The sequence below is a fragment of the Talpa europaea genome, assembly GCF_964194135.1.
Source record: "Talpa europaea genome assembly, chromosome: 1".
NCBI classification, from domain to species: Eukaryota; Metazoa; Chordata; class Mammalia; order Eulipotyphla; family Talpidae; genus Talpa; species Talpa europaea.
In genome coordinates, this window is record NC_140073.1 from 98112790 (window position 1) to 98132786 (window position 19997).

Consider the following 19997-nt stretch of genomic DNA (forward strand, 5'->3'; position numbering starts at 1 on the left):
TGGCCATTTGCATTTCCTCTTCAGAGAAGTTTCTTTTTAGCTCTTCTGCCCATTTTTTGACTGGATTATTTTCTTTGTTGTTGTTGAGTCTCATCAGCTCTTTGCAGATTTTTGTGATCAGTCCTTTATCATTAGTGTTGGGTGCAAAAATGTTCTCCCAGTTGGTGGGGTTTCTCTTTGTTTTTGTTATTGTCTCTTTTGCTGTGCAAAAGCTCTTTAATTTGATGTAGTCCCAGCTGTTTATCTTTGCCTTCACTATCACTGCTTTGGGTGATGTGTCTGTAAAGATGTCTTTGATGTGCAAATCACGTAGTGTTTCGCCTATATTTCCTTCTATATATTTTATGGTTTCAGGTCTTATGTCTAGTTCTTTAATCCATTTTGAGTTGATTTTTGTGTATGGTGTGAGGTGGTGGTCAAGCTTCATTCTTTTGCATGTAGCGACCCAGTTTTCCCAGCACCATTTATTGAACAAACTTTCTTTGCTCCAATGCATATTCTTTGCTCCTTTGTCAAAGATTAGTTGACCATAAATCTGTGGGTTTATTTCTGGATTTTCTATTCGATTCCATTGGTCTGTATGTCTGTTCTTGTTCCAATACCATGCAGTTTTGATGATTATGGCTTTGTAGTATAGTTTGAAGTCTGGGAGTCTGATGCCTCCATTCCCTTCTTTTTTTTTCAGGAGAGCTTTGGCTATTCGGGGTTTTTTGTGATTCCATATGAATTTCATCAATAATTGTTCTATTCTTTGAAGAATGACATTGAAATTTTGATTGGAATAGCATTGAATCTGTATATTGCTTTTGGAAGGATGGCCATTTTAATAATGTTTATTCTTCCAATCCATGAGCAGGGGATGTCTCTCCATTTCTTTGTGTCTTCTTCTATTTCTTTTAACAGTGTTTTATAGTTTTCTTTGTATAGGTCCTTTACCTCTTTTGTTAGATTTATTCCCAAATATTTGATTTTTTTTTGTTTCAATAACAAAAGGGATGGTCTTTTTGATTTCTTCTTCTTCAGATTTATTGTTTGTGTATAGGAAGGCTACTGACTTTTGCATGTTGATTTTGTATCCTGCCACTTTACTGAACTGATTGATGAGTTGAATTAGCTTTTCTGTGGAGTTTTTGGGGTTCTCTATGTATAATATCATATCGTCTGCAAATAGTGATAGTTTGACTTCTTCTTTTCCTATTTGGATTCCTTGGATGTCTTTCTCTTGTCTTATTGCCCTGGTTAGGACTTCCAGTATTATATTGAAAAGCAATGGTGAGAGTGGACATCCTTGTCTTGTTCCAGATCTTAATGGAATTGCTTTCAGCTTTTCACCATTGAGAATGATACTGGCTGTTGGCTTGTCATAGATGGCCTTTATGATGTTGAGGTATGTTCCTTGTATCCCAAGAATTTCAAGGGCTTTTATCATGAATGGGTGTTGCACTTTGTCGAAAGCTTTCTCAGCATCTATTGATATTATCATATGGTTTTTATATTTCTTTTTGTTGATGTGTTGGATAACGTTGATTGATTTTCGGATGTTAAACCATCCTTGTGCCCCTGGAATGAATCCAACTTGGTCGTGGTGAATTATCTTATGGATACATTGTTGGATTCTGATAGCTAAAATTTTATTGAGGATTTTTACATCAGTGTTCATTAGGGAGATTGGCCTGTAGTTTTCCTTTTTTGTGTTGTCCTTGTTCGGTTTTGGTATTAGTGTAATGTTGGCTTCATAAAACGTGTTTGGTATTGTCCCTTCCTTCTCAATTTTTTGGAAGAGTTTGTGAAGGATAGGCACTAATTCGTCTCTGAATGTTTGGTAGAATTCATTTGTAAATCCATCAGGTCCTGGGCTTTTGTTTTTGGGGAGGTTTTTGATTACCATTTCAATTTCGCTAATTGTAATTGGTCTGTTTAGGTGTTCTATTTCTTCTTTATCTAGCTTTGGGTGATTGTAGAGTTGTAGGAATTTGTCCATCTCCTCTAGATTGTTAAACTTGTTTCCATATAACTGTTCGTAGTAGTTACTGATTATTCTTTTGATTTCTGCTGTGTCCGTTGTGATTTCTCCTCTTTCATTGATGATCCTGTTTATTTGTGCTTTCTCCCTTTTTTCCTTTGTGAGCCTGGCTAGGGGTTTGTCTATTTTATTGATTTTTTTCAAAGAACCAGCTCTTGGTTTCATTGATCTTTTGGATTGTTTTTTTAGTTTCAATTTCATTTATTTCTGCTTTGGTTTTTATTATTTCTTTTCTTCTACTGGTTTTGGGGTTTTTTTGTTGTTCTTTTTCTAGATCTTTGAGCTTCGAGATTAGGTTGTTTCTTTGCATTCTTTCTTGTTTCTTGATGTGAGCTTCTATTGCTATATATTTTCCTCTTATTACTGCTTTTGCTGCATCCCATACATTTAGGATATTGGTGTCTTCCTTGTCGTTCAATGCAAAAAATTTTTTAATTTCTTCTTTGATCTCCTCATTAGTCCAATGGTCTTCCAGTAGTGTGGTTTTTAATCTCCATGAGGTAGGAAAGTTCCTTGCCTTCTTTTTATGGTTTATTTCTAGTTTGATGCCTTCATGGTCAGAAAAGATGGTTGATATGATTTCAATCTTGGTGTATCTGTTGATGTTTGTCTTGTGCCCAGTATGTGATCGATCCTGGAGAATGATCCATGTGCGCTTGAGAAAAATGTGTACTCCATTTTTTTGGGGTTTAGTGTTCTATAGATGTCTGTTAAGCCCAATTGCTCTAGGTCTTTATTTAGAGCTTTGGTTTCTTTACTTATTTTTTGTCTTGTTGATCTATCCATTGTTGATAGTGGTGTGCTGAAGTCTCCCACTACGTATGTGTTTTCTCTGATGTCTGTTTTCAGAGAGGACAACAGTTGTCTGATATATTTTGGTGCTCCTTCGTTTGGTGAGTATATGTTAATGAGTGTTATTTCTTCTTGAAGTATTGTCCCCTTGATCATAATGTAGTGACCATTGGGGTCTCTTTTTATCTTTTTGAGTTTGAAATCTGTTTTATCTGATATAAGTATAGCTGTTCCTGCTTTCTTTTTTGGTCCATTTGCTTGTAGGATTGTTTTCCATCCTTTAACTTTGAGCCTATTTTTATCTTTTGTAGCTAAATGTGTTTCCTGGAGACAGCAAAAGGTTGGGTTTTGTTTCTTAATCCAGGCTGCAACTCTGTGTCTTTTTATTGAAGAGTTTAGTCCATTTACATTTAGAGTTAATATTGATATGTTAACATCTGTATTTGCCATTGTGTTTGTCTTTCCTTTGATTTTATTTATTTATTCTTTTAATAACTTTTTTTTTTTTTTGGCCTTCTATCATTGTTATTCGTCCCTCTGAGGTTCTGGCTTTAGGACTCCTTGTAGTATTTTTTGGAGTGGGGGTTTAGTTGCAATGAAATTCCGGAGTTTCTGTTTGTCTGGGAAGGTCCATATTCTTTCTTCAAAGAGGAAGGAGAGCTTTGCGGGATAGAGTATTCTTGGTTGGCATCTGTTTTCTTGGAGTCTGTTGACTATGTCCCTCCACTCTCTCCTTGCCCGTAGTGTTTCTTCGGAGAAGTCTGATGTCAGCCTGATTGGTTTTCCTTTGAATGTTATCTGTTTCTTCCCTCTTGCCAGCTTCATTATTTTTTCCTTGTCCTGGATTCTTGGGAGCTTTACTATTATGTGTCTTGCTGTATTTTTCCTTTCGTCGTGGAAGTTTGGTGTTCTTCTTGCTTCTTGTATATCAATTTTCAGCTCCTTCTTCACATTTGGGAAGTTCTCTTCAATTATCTCTTTGAATATTTTCTCTGTTCCTACAATGAGATGAATGTTTTAATTAATGAAATAAGACTGCTTTGTGACTAATAGTGATTGGAGAATATTATCGACAATTGACTGCAGAAGACAGGGGACTTCCCTCAGGAAAAAAAACAGGCAAGCAAAAAAAAAACAAACAAACAAACAAAAAAACCCTCACAAGAAGAATTTAAAAGGGTTATTTTCAGCTTTCTCCCCATGGCTGTACATAACACACTAGTGCTGTGCAGTATATGTGTGTGTACATGCATTCATGTGCATTTGTGCGTACGTGTGTAGAATACAGTGCACAAATTCACTGAAAAGTCAAGGCAGAGAGCAGGAAATAAAAAGCAAAATTTGTTTTAAAAGTTCAGGCTAGACCATGACTAAGCTAATAATGGCCAAAAGATTATTACAGAACTCTTTAATACTCTCTCCATAACACTCTATTTATCGTATTCTCTCTAAAACTAGGGGAATAATGAGGAGAAAGAGTTTCAGAGGAACTACAACACATTTCTGCTAGTAATTCAAAGAGAGGAAAGCAGCTAAATAGTGCCTAATGATGTAAAACTGCAAAATGTTAAAGCAAATTGGTGACGTTTTCTCCAATATACTGCCAAAACCCTAGAAATATTTCTGGGAGAGATTAATTAGTAAATGGAGGAATTCACACTTTTTACATTTCATTTTTATATATCTAATCCACAGCCTGATTTAACCATCAGCTTAATTTTATCAAATTCTTACCATAATGTTGCCCTGGGTACTCGTGGAGCAAAAAAAAAACTTACCGTTGGGCTATTCTAAGCTGGCCCTTTCACAACACACACTCTCAACAATTTTTGCTTAAGGATCAGAAAATTTGAGGATATTAGCAATTTTAGAAGCTCTTTGTTGCTTACTTTTAAAATGAAAGGACTTTTTTTACAGTCCTTTCTATATTAAAACATTCTCTATTATTCCAATCTAAATTATCTCCCATATCAGCCCTCTTTCTAAAATGTTGGTATATAGATCAGTGACAAGGAGCAATGGAGAGAAACTTGGTACTTGCATGGTCTTTATGATTTGCCTTCTTATTTTGATCCTTAAACCATTCCTTGAGGCAGACAGTATCACCCAGATTTACCCATAGAAAAACTGAGACTTAAAGAGGAAGCTGAGATTTCAGATTGTGGCAAATAATTCAGATAGTGACAGTTCATTTCATTCCATGTGTTACTGCTCACTGCCTATCACGAGCTGGACACATCATACCAGACAGCCAGGGACCTTTCATCTTTATGTACATCATTCTTGTCATCCCTTCAACAACTGTGCCAGATTGATAATATGTTACATCTCCTTATTCACAGAGGAAAGGAAAAATGCAGGGAGAGGCAGGTAACTTGCTCAAGGGTCTATGGTTCACAAATGGTCAATTTGAGACAGAATCCCTAATCTTCTGGCTCTTCTTCACTCAGTAAAAATCGATACCAATAAGGCTGGTTGTCTCCCAGAAGCCAGCTACTCTTCCTCACAATGACCATCATCACCTGTACTTGGGCTTGTGGAGGCTCTCTCTGATACAAGGGATCTCTCCCTGGCTAAGCCTCAGCAAAAAAGTAGTCCAGGCAGTGATATCGTACGCGTGTGTGTGTGCGCACATGTGCACACACACGTAGGTTCTACATGTATGTTTGTTTCTACTTCTAACCAATCCTCACAGGGAACACCATGAAAGATATACTACCTTCCAGTGTTTTATAGATGAGACGGAAAAGTGAGACTTAAAGAATAAATGGTCTATCTTCTGTTCCACACAGTAAGAGCAGGTTGGGAATTCAAAGAGAAAATTTCCTGACTGCTAATTCTAGTGCTTTCCCCATAGAATATGGCTCCTCCTTTTTTTTCTTATAATCATATGACTCTGGCAGAAACTAAAACATTTCTCTTCCTTACGCATGGACCAGAGGTATATGAGGGAATTAGATTGGCATGCCAAGTTCCTAGTCAGAGAAAAAAAAATAAGGGAAATCACTCTCTATAGAGTACCAAACAAAGATGATTCTTTAAGACTGCCCAACAGCCACAGCTTAGTGGTGATCAAATATGTGTGCTCCTATTATGAAATTCAACAATGGGGTCTGGGCCCTGCATGTAGCGCAAAATGTTAAGTAGAAACAAACACAGGGTTCTGGTGGAGTAAAGAAGAGAAAGGCCAAGCCTGACCTGAGAAGGGCAAAAGTGTTTGAGTTGAAGGGGAAGAGAGTTAGAGGCAGGAAAACAATAAAAAGAATGATCCAATAGGAAATGGAGGAGAAACAGGCCTGAATGGGGGACAGTGGTGAGAACGTGAGAGAGGCCACAGAATAAGCAGAATCCTTGCTTATGCATTCCTGAGGGCCAATGGCAAAACATGAAAGATTTAAGGTCATAGAACAATTTAATTTGCCTTTTCTCAGGGACCTCATGACCCAGAGAGAAGCACTGTGCGTACATGAGGCTAAGGCTGCAAAGAGAATCACAGACTGTTAACGCTAGATGAACCTTCAAAAGGGATCTTATCCAGTTGCTTATGTGACAGATTTTAAGTAGGGAAAGTGACTTGTCCGAGGTCACACACTGCAGGGCAGACAGAACTATCCCAAAGGTGCCCTAATCTCCACCCAGAACTATTTCTGCCACTTCACACTAACTCCCACACTTCCTTCATTCCAATATCACTCTGACAGCTGCCTGCTCAAAATAGACTATTGTTAAAGTGGTGAATGTTGATGCTGGTGGTTTGTATTTCTAAGCCTGAGTCCAGTAGCTTTGTTGGCATATACAGTTACCTTCAGCTGGATAAGATCTTTGAAGGAGAGGTGGTGAGTAAGACTGAAACCTTCTAAATTAGCAGCCAAGTGATTCTGATTGAATGTCAGTGGTAGTCTACTTGGGAAAGAACAAAACATAAAAGTAAATTTTTATATAGCCAAACCCTCTTATCAGTGAGAAGAAAAGAATCACCAATAACTCTAAGGTCTTAAAGAAAAGAATATAACTTCAGAGAAAGCTCCTCAGCTGACACTCCATTCTTCTTCTGATCCTCCCAGAGATATGAATGCTTGGGGATTGAAGACCCCTGAAGACTCACATTGAGGCAGTAGTTGAATTGCAAATAGAAACTGAGAAAATATTCTCCTCGACCTTCTGTTCAAACTTGAGAAAACTGAGACTTGACCCACATAGTGCATTTTGACTGCTTTGGAATAAAATGAAAAATTCATAGAAATAAGAGAATGTTATCATTCCCTCAATCTTCTGATTTGAAACCTTCTTTATTTGATAGGCTACATTCAAATCAGGTTAGTGGCTGAGCATTCAGCACACATGGCTCAGAAGGTGAAACACATCACTTCCTGAGTCTCTTGATAAATGATGAGCCTTGACGGATTTGGATTAAAGGGCTGCCTTGGTAAAGGGCAGAACGCCTTGCAAAATGTGTCTATTTGCATTGTGGATAAACCCAGGTCCTCATGCTGGATTTTTACTATGGATCTTATAAAGTATTTTTCTACCTAATATCTCATAAATTTTTCACAGACCTTCTGGGGTGAAGGTGTTCTAATTGTCATCCTAAAAGTGAGGAAACTAAGGTTTTGAAAAGTTACATGACTTGTCCATGGTCATGAAGCCAATAAGTGTTAGCAGGGACTCAAAATTTAGTGCCTTGTCATCCTTCTCAATCCAGAGTCTTTCTGTACCGCCACAGAAGGGTATCAACTCTATGCAGGTTGTTTAAATCCATACATTTGAGTCCCATTTGTTTTCAATACTTAGGATGACTGCAGTAAGCTCAGTCTCCCAAGTTTGGATTAATTTTTAAGGACAGCATGGGGCCTGCAGACTCTAAATACCTAACCTGTGTAATGAATGGGCGTGTAGGATAAAAATAAGATTTCTAAACTTCAAATAAGATTAAAAATCCAGAAAAATCTTGCACTTCGATTTGATGTTACCTGCAACTACTCCCCCCAACACAGCAGAAAACAAGGTTTTCAATGGGTAAATCAGTAGAAAGGAAATTTGGTTCATTTGGGTCAGTGTAGGAGAACTTGAAATCATTTTCACAATCTGTGGAAACTGTCAGTACATAGGAATGGGGAAGAGTTAATAAAACTGAATGTATATCTCATCTGACCCACTGCACCTTGAACAAAACAAGCATGCTGGTTTTTCTAGACACCTAGAAACATATTAAACCCATTTAGTAATGCAGGACACCAGTTATCTATACATTTTAGAGTGGCCTGCCATCTCAGCCACTTGTGCCAAAACTTTGTATTTAAAACCTCTCATATCTCCTTCCATGTCCCTCTTCCTATCCTTAGTGCTACTCAAATCTGCACATTTAGTCTTCCACAGGGTCATCTTTAATGTTATTCCTTAAATACATCTAAAGTATATGTTGGTCAATAATTGGAAAAGGTACTGTCATTTAATGGAATCCTTCATGATTTATCCATATGGGTATCTAATGGTGAAATGAAGGTATCTTGACAGGTTAGGGGGAATGAAGGATCAGATGTTTGATGAGTGGAGGTGACCTTCCCAAAATTTCTCAAATCCAAGAGCTTTTTCTATCTCCAATTTCAGACCAGTTAGCATTACAACATTTCTTAGAATTTCTTTCTGAAAGAGACCAAAAATTTACTAACTTATAATACAAGAAGCTTCATCTGTGTTACCTTGGTTAACTCTACCCAGAGTATTTTCATTTGTAATTAGGTATTTCTAAGTGAACAGACGAAGCTTGCCATGAAGCTACCCATGAAGGCAAGATTTGTCAGTTGAGCCAACAGCCACTGGAAGTTTGATTTAATGCATACAGAGAGGACTTGCTCCACTGATAATCTTGTCAATCATGAATTCTTTCAATTCTTAACTCCATTTGTACCTTCCCTGAAACTCTACTCAGTAGAGGGAGAAGAAAATGTGATTACAAATTTATCCTACATCCCACCTAGCTATCCAATGTCTTTATAATTTCCTCTCAAAGTGGTCTACAAAATGGTCTCCATTCCCTCATCTGCCTTTTATTCTAAATATTGTATTCTAATCCTACTGTTCTCTCCTTGGAAAACTTTAATCTCATCATTTTGGTGTTGATGTTAACCATCAAAGATGCTGAGAATTAGAATCTCATATTAGAGATTTTTTTTGCCTTATGAAAAAATTTCCAGAGTCTAAAGTTTGTCTAGTACTAACACTGTCCTTTAGTTATTGGAATTTTTGGTAATTATGCAGTTAAATATACAATCTTTTATTTAGTGCTTGGAAATTCCTCAATTCATATTTTTTCCTCTCTTTTTCTAATTACTTTTCTATCAAAAAAAATTTGGATGGCAAGAGGATGAAAGAAATTTGAGAAGCATGACAAAGCCTGGATTGCATTCTGGACAGTGTGGGTAGAAATACAGATGTTAAAGATGCTCCAGGCTTTGAAGTAATTGAGGAGCATGGCAAAAAAAAAGCTTTTGTCATCTTTGAGAACACAAGTATCATTGACAGAATTCTGATAGAATAAAGTGAGCATTCTAAGTGCTTCTGAGAGTTCAGAAGGAAATGTGGAACACATTAGGAACAGAAGAAAGGTGATTCATGTCCTGTAGTGGCAGAAACCCTGGCTAAATCATGTCCTACAGTTGTATGGATGGCAGAGTTTTTAAATTATAAACTTGGATATATAGCAAAGGAAAATTTCAGGCAAAGTGTTGAAAGTGTGCCCTGGAATCTTCTTTCTGTTCATAGTAAAATATGAGAAGAGAGAAATTTAAGAAATTTAAGAAAAATATTCATTAATTTGTTATAGTAGCCACAAGAAAGTAACAGAGGCCAGCAATAAAGTCAGGAATCTCATATAATTCAGATTTGCCGATGCTGGATTTTTGGTATAGAATCAGATAAGTTTAAGCTGCTTATGAGTTTATGTTAACATTAGATGCTTGATCACTAAATCAAGATACCTGTTCAAAATGTGTTATTTTGATATTACATCACTTGAAGATTCAGGGCATGCTGCTACCTACCTTCCATTTATTTTTTTTAAAATAAGCCAGAAATGACAAAGAGAATAAAGCAACTTTATCCTAGAGAGTTCAAATTCCCAAACTGGCTTGTTCACAACATGTGGATCATTCTTTGTAATTTAGTTTGTTTCCTTTTTAAGACACAAATTCTCAGACCTTATTCAAAATTTATTTCTTGGGGCTAAGGACTAGATACATATTTTTCCAGTGTGACATGAGTTATTATAATGACCAACCATCTTAGAGAACTACTGAAATTATAAACCACAGGTGGATTTACCTACCATTTCTTAAATACCTCCTATGTGTTAGATATATATTGAGTTTTACATACTACTTGCATTTAATCTTATAAAAAGTAGATTCTTAATCTCTGCTTTGCAGTTGGCAGTTGATGTTTGAAGAAGTACAATTTGTCCAAGCCTACCGGTAATTAGGGGAAATAATGGCTGACCACATATCTATCAGATTCCAAAACTCATACTCTTAATACAGAAAAGCCAACATAGTATAGTAAAATGAAAACAGTTTGTTCACATTTCCACACACATCCTTTCTAGATGAATGATATTGGGTAATTCATTTAATTTCTCAAGTTTCAGTTTGTTCTAGTCAAAAAACATATAATAATAAAGGGCCTCCCTGGTGGCACAGGGTTTAAGATGCAAGCTATGAAGCTAGCTGCAGTGACTACAGCATGAGTTCAATCCCCGGGCAGGGAGCTACCCACATGGCATGGCAGACCTCTCCTGGCTTGCCTGCTGCTCTCCTCAACAGTGTATTTCAGTCAATCTGCCTGTTCTGTTCCCCACTCTGTCTCTGGTGAATCCTCTCACCACCCCCCCACAACTCTGGCCTGTACCCCAGTCCTTGTATACATAAATAAATAAATCTTTAAAAATATATATAATAATACATATCTCAAGCAGATTCCATAAAAATTGAATTTAATTATGTACAAAATAGTATTTTCCCAATTGTAAAACAGCATGCAAATGTATTGTACTATGGTTTTCACTCTTATCTATTTCTTATTTACAGAGTAAGAAAAGGGTAGCTATGTTATCTGGCAGAAGCATCTGCTCCCACAAATGCCACATCTACTGCCAGCTGTCTTTCTTCTGGTGAACTTATGACTTCCTGAATGGTTATTTCTGGAGCCACATTGGACTAGAATTTAAGTCCCAACTCTGTCATTTACTAACATTATAATCATGGGCTAATCTCTCCATAATTTTAATTATTCATCTATAAAAATGGAAGTAGATGCTTCTCTTTTTAGATTTTAGGTTCAAATTGAAATAAGACAAACTGGCTATAATATTTAGTTGTGATCATCATAATTTAGTTATTACTGACAGTAGCTGTGTTAGAAAGATGGCAAATTCTCTTTGTGAGGATCCACTGGGCACCATCTTGGGCACAGTAACACAGGCAGGACAGGGCAGAATGCCAGCAGGGAGGCAGTACACACTGCAGGGCATGGAAATACACCAAAACCAATTACAATCCACCTGAATACCAGCTCCCATGATACCCTGTTCTCATTTCTATGCCAGCAAAATAATTTCAACTATGGCTACTCCTCAACAGAGAATCTCCACAAGGAACCCCTAAAAAGAGAAGCTGAAGAGTTTAACTATTTGGCATAAATAATGCCATAAATACATTCACATGCAGAATATTTCCTTTGGCATTTGGCAGAGGATCAGTTGGAAGGGCAATCATAAACTAGTTGGTAACATTAAATAAGTCAGAATATTCTCTTGTGGCATATAATCTAATTAGGATAAGTAACAGCTACCATTTGGTGAATTCCTATGTCAGGAACTGTGCTAGACACATTATGAGAATTCTCACTAGGCAGAAAATGTCTACTGAATAAGAACCATTACCTCATTTTTTTTTAAAGATTTATTTATTTATTTATACAAGCACTGGGTACAGTCAGAAGTCGGGAGGGTAAGAGAAATCACTAGAGCCAGAGCGGAGAGCAGAACAGGCAGACAGACGAAGTACACTGCTGAGGGGAGCAGCGGGCGGCAGGAGAGGTCTGCGCGCCATGTGGGACCCTCGCCCGGCGACCGGGGATTGAACCGGCGCTGCAAGGCTGCGGGCAGCTTCGCAACCCAGCGCTCAACCGCTGTGCCACCAGGGAGGCCCCCATTACCTCATTTTACAAATGAGGAAACTGAAGTACAGAGAGGTTAAATAAGTTATCAATGGATAAAAATCTGGAAAGCATTATTGGTGGGACTTGATATAGTGTTTAAACACTTATTTAGAAAAGCATAACCTTTCCACTATAACATGACTCTTCCACAGGAATTCCTTACCTTGCATTACTAGTCCTTTTCTAGCAACTACTGTTATTAACTATTCTTCCTCTGCTCTTTTATTTTGCTTATACCTTTCCCCAAGAGAAAGTACATGATAAAATCACTAAGGTCAGTAGGTAGAGAAATATAAACAGATAGATAAGATAAATAGATAATAGTTAGATGGATAGATAGAGGGACAAATGGCTGAATGGGCACCTAGAAATATGCTGGGAGACAGAGACGTGACTGATGGGTAGACAGCCAGCTAGATGGTAGGCAGAGTGTGAGTACATGTGTATATACACACAATCATTCTGTGACTTTTGAAACCATCTTGTGGATCTCATTAGCACATCACTCATGGTCTTCTGTGTCCTGGCCCAGGTGTGCAAAACAGCTAGTCCACAATAGCCTCCCAACCACCAGTGTCATCATGTGCTTTGTGGATGAGGTATGGTCAACTCTCCTCAGGTCTGTTCACAGTGTACTTAATCGTTCTCCTCCACACCTCATAAAGGAGATTCTGCTGGTGGATGACTTCAGTACCAAAGGTAAGAAAACCCCTCTGGACAAAGTTTGAGATGAGACAGTAGCAGTTTGGGTAGATAGTAAAATCACTTGGTAATTTGATAAAACATAAACATTTACAAATGCCAAATCATTATTTCATGTGGTGCCTTCAAGGCATAAATCCTAGAATCTGTGGGTACAGAAAGTCATATCTGCCTACCAGTTGGCTGCTTCAGACTTCTCTGTGACTTCTATACCACATAGGAATTACAATCTTGGGAGAGTGGCGCTTTGAAGTCTCAGAGACCAGATGTTCTGTACCATTGCACGATCTTTTTATTAAATCTAAAAAGCAAATACACCACAATTAACAGGATGCTTTTCTTACTGGTAATAATCAGAATTAGAGTTAGACTCTATGGAAAACAAGGAAACAGAAGGCCTATAGCTTCTTCCTCACCAGCAAAATGTTTAATTAAGTGCTGAGAAGATAAATTGCCAGTAGGACTAAAGAGATGAGGTTCTAACAGAGTTCAGATCCATCATGTCTTTATATTTGCTGTTATTTATTACACTGAGAAATCTCTCTCTTTGGATTGTCAAATAACTTTTGCATGTACATGGTCCCAAGATCACTGAGGTTCCTGACCACTGCAATTATAAATTCTCCCAAATACAAATCACTTCAGAAAATTTTAGAAAACAACCAAGAGCCAGCAACCTTACTATAACAGCTTAGCCTCAATCATGACCACAATGATGTGAGTCAGTTTCCTAGGTCTCAGAGTTCCTACCGGAATCACACTGAACTCTAGGAGCTGTGAGATGCCTGCCAAGTAGACCGTCTCTTTGTTAATGGTAGCGCTAGATTTTGTGGGACCTGAAGTTTATATGATTTCAGGAAAATCTTTTAGAAGAAAAACACAGAATTATTGGGAAAGTGAACCGTGTTAAGTATTCCTGAAAGCAATTCCTACCTGGGTTCTCTGCCTGTAGTTGATGGCACATAGAAATGACTGCAAGTCATATAAACATACTCCAAAAAAACTTTCAACAACATTCCTTCAGCTGGAGCCCCTTGACCATCCAAGAGCAGAAGGGAGGTATGGAAGTATTATAGCAGGGATGTTAGAGTAGGAAGTCACAGTGGGCTTAAACTATTGCAGCTGCAATAACTTTGTTTTGCAAAATTTTCAATTTGTGCACAATGCTTAGCCTCTTCCTTGGGAAGGGTCCTTTGGGGAAAGTTGTGCAGAAGCCTGAGGTTTCTTTCTTTCCAGGTCAAGTTGCCCTGTTGCCCTGTCCTGACAAATACTCAGAAAAGGAAGTCTCTCTTCTGTGTAACTTGGCAACACTGAAAAGAAGGATTTGGGATCTAAGGAAATAGTCAGTTGAGAGTATTGGACCCAGACAAAAATCCATACAAGAAAATAACATCAAGGAAAAAATCCTGGCCAAAGAATACCATTTAGTGACTATAGTAAATGTCATCGCTTTTGGAATTTGATAGTGAAGAGGTGCTGATTCTGGAATCATCCAAATCTAGCTAACTGAAGTGTTTCTTTATCTTTACTCTGATATAGACTACTTAAAAGATAAGTTGGATAAATACATGTCTCAGTTTCCAAAAGTTCGGATTCTTCACCTCAAAGAAAGACATGGATTAATAAGAGCCAGAATGGCAGGAGCAGAGAGAGCAACAGGTAAGAAGCTGCTATCATTTTCCCTTGACTGCTTTTCTGCTTAATTTTTTTTTGTATAGCAAATTTGAAATAATAGTTCAATGAATATCCATATATTCATCATTTAATTCCACTCATTTCTAACCTTTTGTGATATGTGCAGACATATATTTATACACACACACTTTTGCCCCTTACATGTTTGAAAAGATATTTACAGTCAACATAACACTTAACCCTTAACTACTTCAGTAGACATATTTATAGAGACATTCTCTTATATAAGCACAACTTTCACATATAAATATCACCTAATAATATATGCTCTTTTCAAATGTCTTCATTGCTCACAAATGTTTTTTTATAACTGCTTCTTTCTTTTTAAATTTTAGATACAATTAAATTCATGCACTGCATTTGGCCATCTGGTCTTCTTAGTCTCTCAATCTAGAACAGTCTATTCCATACACTTTGTTTACACACCACTAAATTTTTGAAGAGTTCAGGTCACTTTTCGCATATACAATCAATCACACTCTGAAATTTTTTCAGTGTTTTCTCTCGTTACATGAGGAATAAATGGTTTTGGCATGAAAACTATATAGGATTCTATTACATCAGTAATAGGAATTATGTAGCTATTGCTTCAGATAACAAGGCATATGATTTCAGGTTGTCCCACTGGTGGTGATACAATTTTTGAGAACTTGGTTAGGATGTTGTCAGCTAGATCTTTTCTTTTGGTGTAAGAATTGATTTGTGGTGGGACCTCCCTGGTGGCGCAAGGGGTTAAGATGCAACCTATGATGCTACCCGCAACCACTGCAGCACGAGTTTGATCCCCTGGCCAGGGGGCTACACACATGGCACAGCAGACCTCTCCTGACTCGCCCGCTGCCCCCCTCAGCAGTGTATTTCGCTTGATCTGTCTGTTCTGTTCCCCTCTGTCTCTTGTGGATCCTCTCACCCCTCGCACCTCTAGCCTGTACCCCCATTCTTATGTGCATAAATAAATAAAGCTTTTAAAAATTGATTTGTGGGGTGATTCCTTGACTCACACAAATATCCTATTTTCCTCACTTTTTTTTCAATGACTTATGCATTCATTGATGATTTTTGCTTGAATCAATTATTACACTGAGGACTGCAATTTTTTTTTATTTTTATGTAGAAGAACTGGCTTATAGGCCAGAGGTATAGGGGGTATGGGTAGGTAAGAGGATCCACCAGAGACAGAGTGGGAAGCAGAACAGACACATTTACTGAAATGCACTGCTAAGGAAAGAGGTCTGCTGTGCCATATATGGGTTAGCTCCCTAGCTGGGGATCAAACTCAGGCCGTAGTGTTGACAGTGCTGAGATTTAACCCCCAGGCCACCAGGGAGGCCCACAAAAATGGTTTTGATTCTATCATTCCTCTTTCTTTTATTCACTTTTAAAGAAAAATTCTCATTCCCTCCCTCCCTCTCTTTCCTTTCTTCTTTCCTCTCATGCCCACATTATGTTAACTTTATGGCTTAAAAAAATTCAATGTGTATATTATCAGCATTATCTTTTTGCTACTCAAATGATCGCTAATTTGACCCTTCAAGCTTATATCTTTTTGACCTGGTACCATCAGTATTTGAGGGCTTCAGAAGTTTTAAATTCTCTTTTCTCATACCTTTGTCTATCTTGGTATATCCCTTTGTCTTCCCAAAGAGCAATATGTCTTCATCATCTTCTTTTAGCATGTGGGTATTGGAGGTGAGTGGGAGGAGGCAAATTTTTTCTATCCATGAGATTCTAAAATTGACATTAAATAATTTGGTTCACTTTAACATCCTTCTATGAAAGGACCTGTATCCTATAATAATAGCTGGCCTTCTATACCAGGTATCATTCTAAGCACTTGCTATTCTAACAGATTTATTCTAACCTCGCAATAAATCTATGACGTAGGTATAGTCATTTTCCCGTTTTACAGATGCGAGGCACTGTGATGTTATGATTTGACTACATTCTACCAGCTAGCAAGTAGAGCCAGGTAGAGCCAGGATCAGCACTCAAAACCCCTGACTCCAGAATCTGCATACTTATCTACTATATTTTGCTACCTCCAGACAGTGAGCCACTACTCTCTCCCTGTAAGCCATGGCATCGTAGACCTCCACCAGGTTGCATTCAAACATGTTCTGATGGTGAATTACCGTCTCACTCAAGTTTTACTTCCTAGTAAATAGGTCCCAAATGTGGAGCCCTTCTTAGCCCACTGGCTTGCTAACAACTTTCTTCTCTTCATAATGGAAATATAAAATTGACAACAAATGACACATTAAAACAGGCAATGAGGTGACAGCTAAAATTCTTAAGGGCCTCCCTGGTGGCACAGGGGTTAAAGTCTCAATGCTATCAAGCCATCACCAGCCACAGCAACATGAGTTCTATCCCCAAACAGGGATCTAACTCACATGACCCAGCAGACCTCTCAGTCTCTCCCACTGCTTCCCTCAGCAGTGTATTTCAGTAGATCTGCTTGTTCTTCTCCCCACTCTGTCTCTGGTGAATCCTCTCACCCCCTGAACCTCTGGCCTGCACCCCAGTTCTTGTATCATAAATAAATAAAAAAATCTTCAAAATAAATCCTTCTTAAAAATGAGTAACATTCTTAAATGTCAGGCTGTATTTAGAAAAATGAAACAAATTTCATTGTTTGATTACCCTTAGAAAGTAATTATCTACAAAATATGCAAAAAGTAGAACAGTCATGAAACAGTCCAATTAGGTAACTTTGGAGCTGAGATCTGGGTGAAGAGCACTCCCGGGAACTGGAAAAAGTGCAAATGTCCTAATACAGAAACATGCTCTGCATATTCACGTTAAAGAAAGAAGCTTATCGTGACTCCCTGGTGGCGCAAGGAGTTAAGACACAACCTATGAAGCTGTCCACAGCCACTGCAGCACGAGTTCGATCCCTGGCCAGGGAGCTACCCACATGGTACAGCAGAGCTCGCCTGCCTCACCTGCTGCTCCCCTCAGCAGTGTAATTCAGTCAATCTGCCTGTTCTGTTCCCCACTCTGTCTCTGGTGAATCCTCTCACCCCCCACACCTCTGGCCTGTACCCCAGTTCTTGTATGCATAAATAAATAAATCTTTTGAAAGAAAGAAAGAGAGAGAGAGAGAGAAAGAAAGAAAGAGAGAAAGAAAGAGAGAAAGAAAGAAAGAAAGAGAGAAAAAGAGAAAGAAAGAAAGAGAGAAAAAGAGAAAGAAAGAGAGAAAGAGAGAAAGAGAGAAAGAGAGAAAGAGAGAAAGAGAGAAAGAAAGAAAGAAAGAGAGAGAGAGAGAGAGAGAGAGAGAGAGAGAGAGAGAGAAAGAAAGAGAGAGAGAAAGAAAGAGAGAGAGAAAGAAAGAAAGAAAGAAAGAAAGAAAGAAAGAAAGAAAGAAAGAAAGAAAGAAAGAAAGAAAGAAAGAAAGAAAGAAAGAAAGAAAGAAAGAAAGAAAGAAAGAAAGAAAGAAAGAAAGAAAGAAAGAAAGAAGCTTATCATGAATTTTAGGTGCTGACCATAGAGAGCTAATGGAATCATTTGGGGAGAAAGTGAATTGTAGGCTTTTGTAAACTTTTATGCATCATTTAAGGAGTGTTAAGTCCATTCTTGGTATATTGTAAAGCCAATCAAGGACATAAAAAAAAGAAGAGTAAAGTTGCTTGATTTATATTTTTAAAACTCATTGTGGCCATTTCCTACTCCTCAACATAGAGGAGAGGCTCATGAGCTCCTGGAGTTGAAGAGTCCCTGAAATCAGAGATCATCTAAGATACCAGGGTAGAAACTTTCTCGAGAATACATTAACCAAAGAAATCGACGATAAGAATCTGAATCTAGAATATGACCTGCCTTGACAGCTACTGTTCCCAAAGGATTTACTCATTAGTATTCAGAGAAAAGGAGACAGAAACCACAGGCGAGGATGATACTGGAGATCCAAGGACACACAGAAACAGAAATAAAGGATCGGGGAAGTTATCAGTAAGGCTCTCTGAAACTCTGAGAATCTTTTATGAAGGCAAAATAGTAACTATCTGACCACCAGCAATGTGTACTACACTTTCTATTTCCAGGGTATGAGAGGCTTTCATCTGAACCTGATTCAGGCCCAAAAAAAAAAAAAAAAAAAAATCAGGTCTGATCAGTTATCAGGAATGAGTAGTTAGAGAGACTAAACAAGATTTCAACATATGAAGGACAGGCCACAGTCAATGAATTTCTAGGAAAAGTACCTCATATGAAGGTAAAAAAAAGTAAAGATATGGAGTGAGTGAGGTACAAGGGACAAGTCAACCACCGATATGTTGTGCCAGTATTCAATGCGATCCAGGGAGTTACCGCCCTGCCTAAAGGAGCCTGCAGTCAGGCAGGGTCAATGGGACTCTCTGCAGAGTCAAAATAAAGACCAGGGTCTCCTTTCTCTCAATACCATGGCATTTGGAAAAAAAAAAAAAAAAGACATTTCTGAGAACATTCCAAAGAATCATTGGGCTAATTTTAAATCTGTGGATAAGGGACATCTATATTCTGGCCAAATTTGAAGTCTCCTGAAAAGCAATAGTACTTCCATAAATTTCTACAGCAAACAAAACATTAGCGTCACTTATAAATCATCACCTAAAATTAAATGATGAGCCACGTACATATCCCTCAAGGAACCCTAAATACAATACACCAGCACTAATTGGTACTGGCAGCAATACCTCCAGCTAGTCAGTTAAATATAAGTAGAGGTCCATGGAGCCAAAGCCATCTGGCACACTGAGGAGCTCTAGGTTGGCCAATACGTATATACGTATGTACATACATACATACATATGTACATACACACATGTGCATTACAGTGAAACTCATCTACAAACCATTCAGCATCGCTTGGGTATATTCTCAGGAAGCAAGAAAACCTGCCAGGAGGCCATCAGAATTGGGTTAATTATGCTGATCTTTAGCTAAAGCACTCACTGAAAAACAGAAATAATATGAATTACTCATTAAGAACGTGGGTATTCTACAGATCTTAGAACTAGCCCCCCAAGGTAAAAGCTCAAAGAGGCCATGCATCTTATCTGCTGTGACTAGGAGAAGCAAACTTTGAATGGACAGCTCTATGTAATTTCAATCCTAAATTCACTTCTCCTGATCTCCAAGCCTCTCAGGGTCAGGAATAGCATGTGAACTGTCCACAAACAATATCCACTACAAGTAGAAATCCCGCCCAGAGTCCAATACACAGACAGTTCCCCTTCTGAATCCTAAAATCTTACCTTAAGACAAAATGTCTGAAAGTGGAGCAATGACATTTATACATAGGTGAATTCTCTTCTCTGCAAAAACAAAACTATATAAAATTTCAGCCTAAGTTTAGGGCAGGTATTGTTTCCCTTGGGTCCCAGAGACAAATGAATAATAACTTTATGAGGATCTGAGTCCGGTCAGAAGTGAATACAGGTTTGGGGACCCATCATGCTATCACTGGGAACCAAAGATCCAGATACCTCTGATTTATTAAAAGATTGTTAAAGGGACAGAGACAAGAAGACTAATAACAAGTGTGCTCTAAACTTTGGATGTAAATAGCCCTGGACAAGGCATGGTAAGAGAA

General features: G+C 38.0%; 1 protein-coding gene across 2 annotated transcripts in view; it reads left to right on the plus strand.

The window, feature by feature from the left end:
• Nucleotides 1–19997, plus strand: part of GALNT5 (polypeptide N-acetylgalactosaminyltransferase 5) — a gene marked incomplete at its 5' end in the record, with an annotated part of 48121 nt that overhangs the window by 7231 nt on the left and 20893 nt on the right. The window contains 3 exons of one of the 2 annotated variants that reach the window (XM_084246731.1): nt 5706–5756; nt 12574–12727; nt 14270–14389. In XM_084246731.1, coding sequence (XP_084102857.1) covers nt 5706–5756; nt 12574–12727; nt 14270–14389 — 325 coding nt within the window. Of the gene's footprint in view, nt 1–5705; nt 5757–12560; nt 12728–14269; nt 14390–19997 lie in introns of those variants that run through there. The other variant, XM_084246730.1, reaches the window with a different exon arrangement.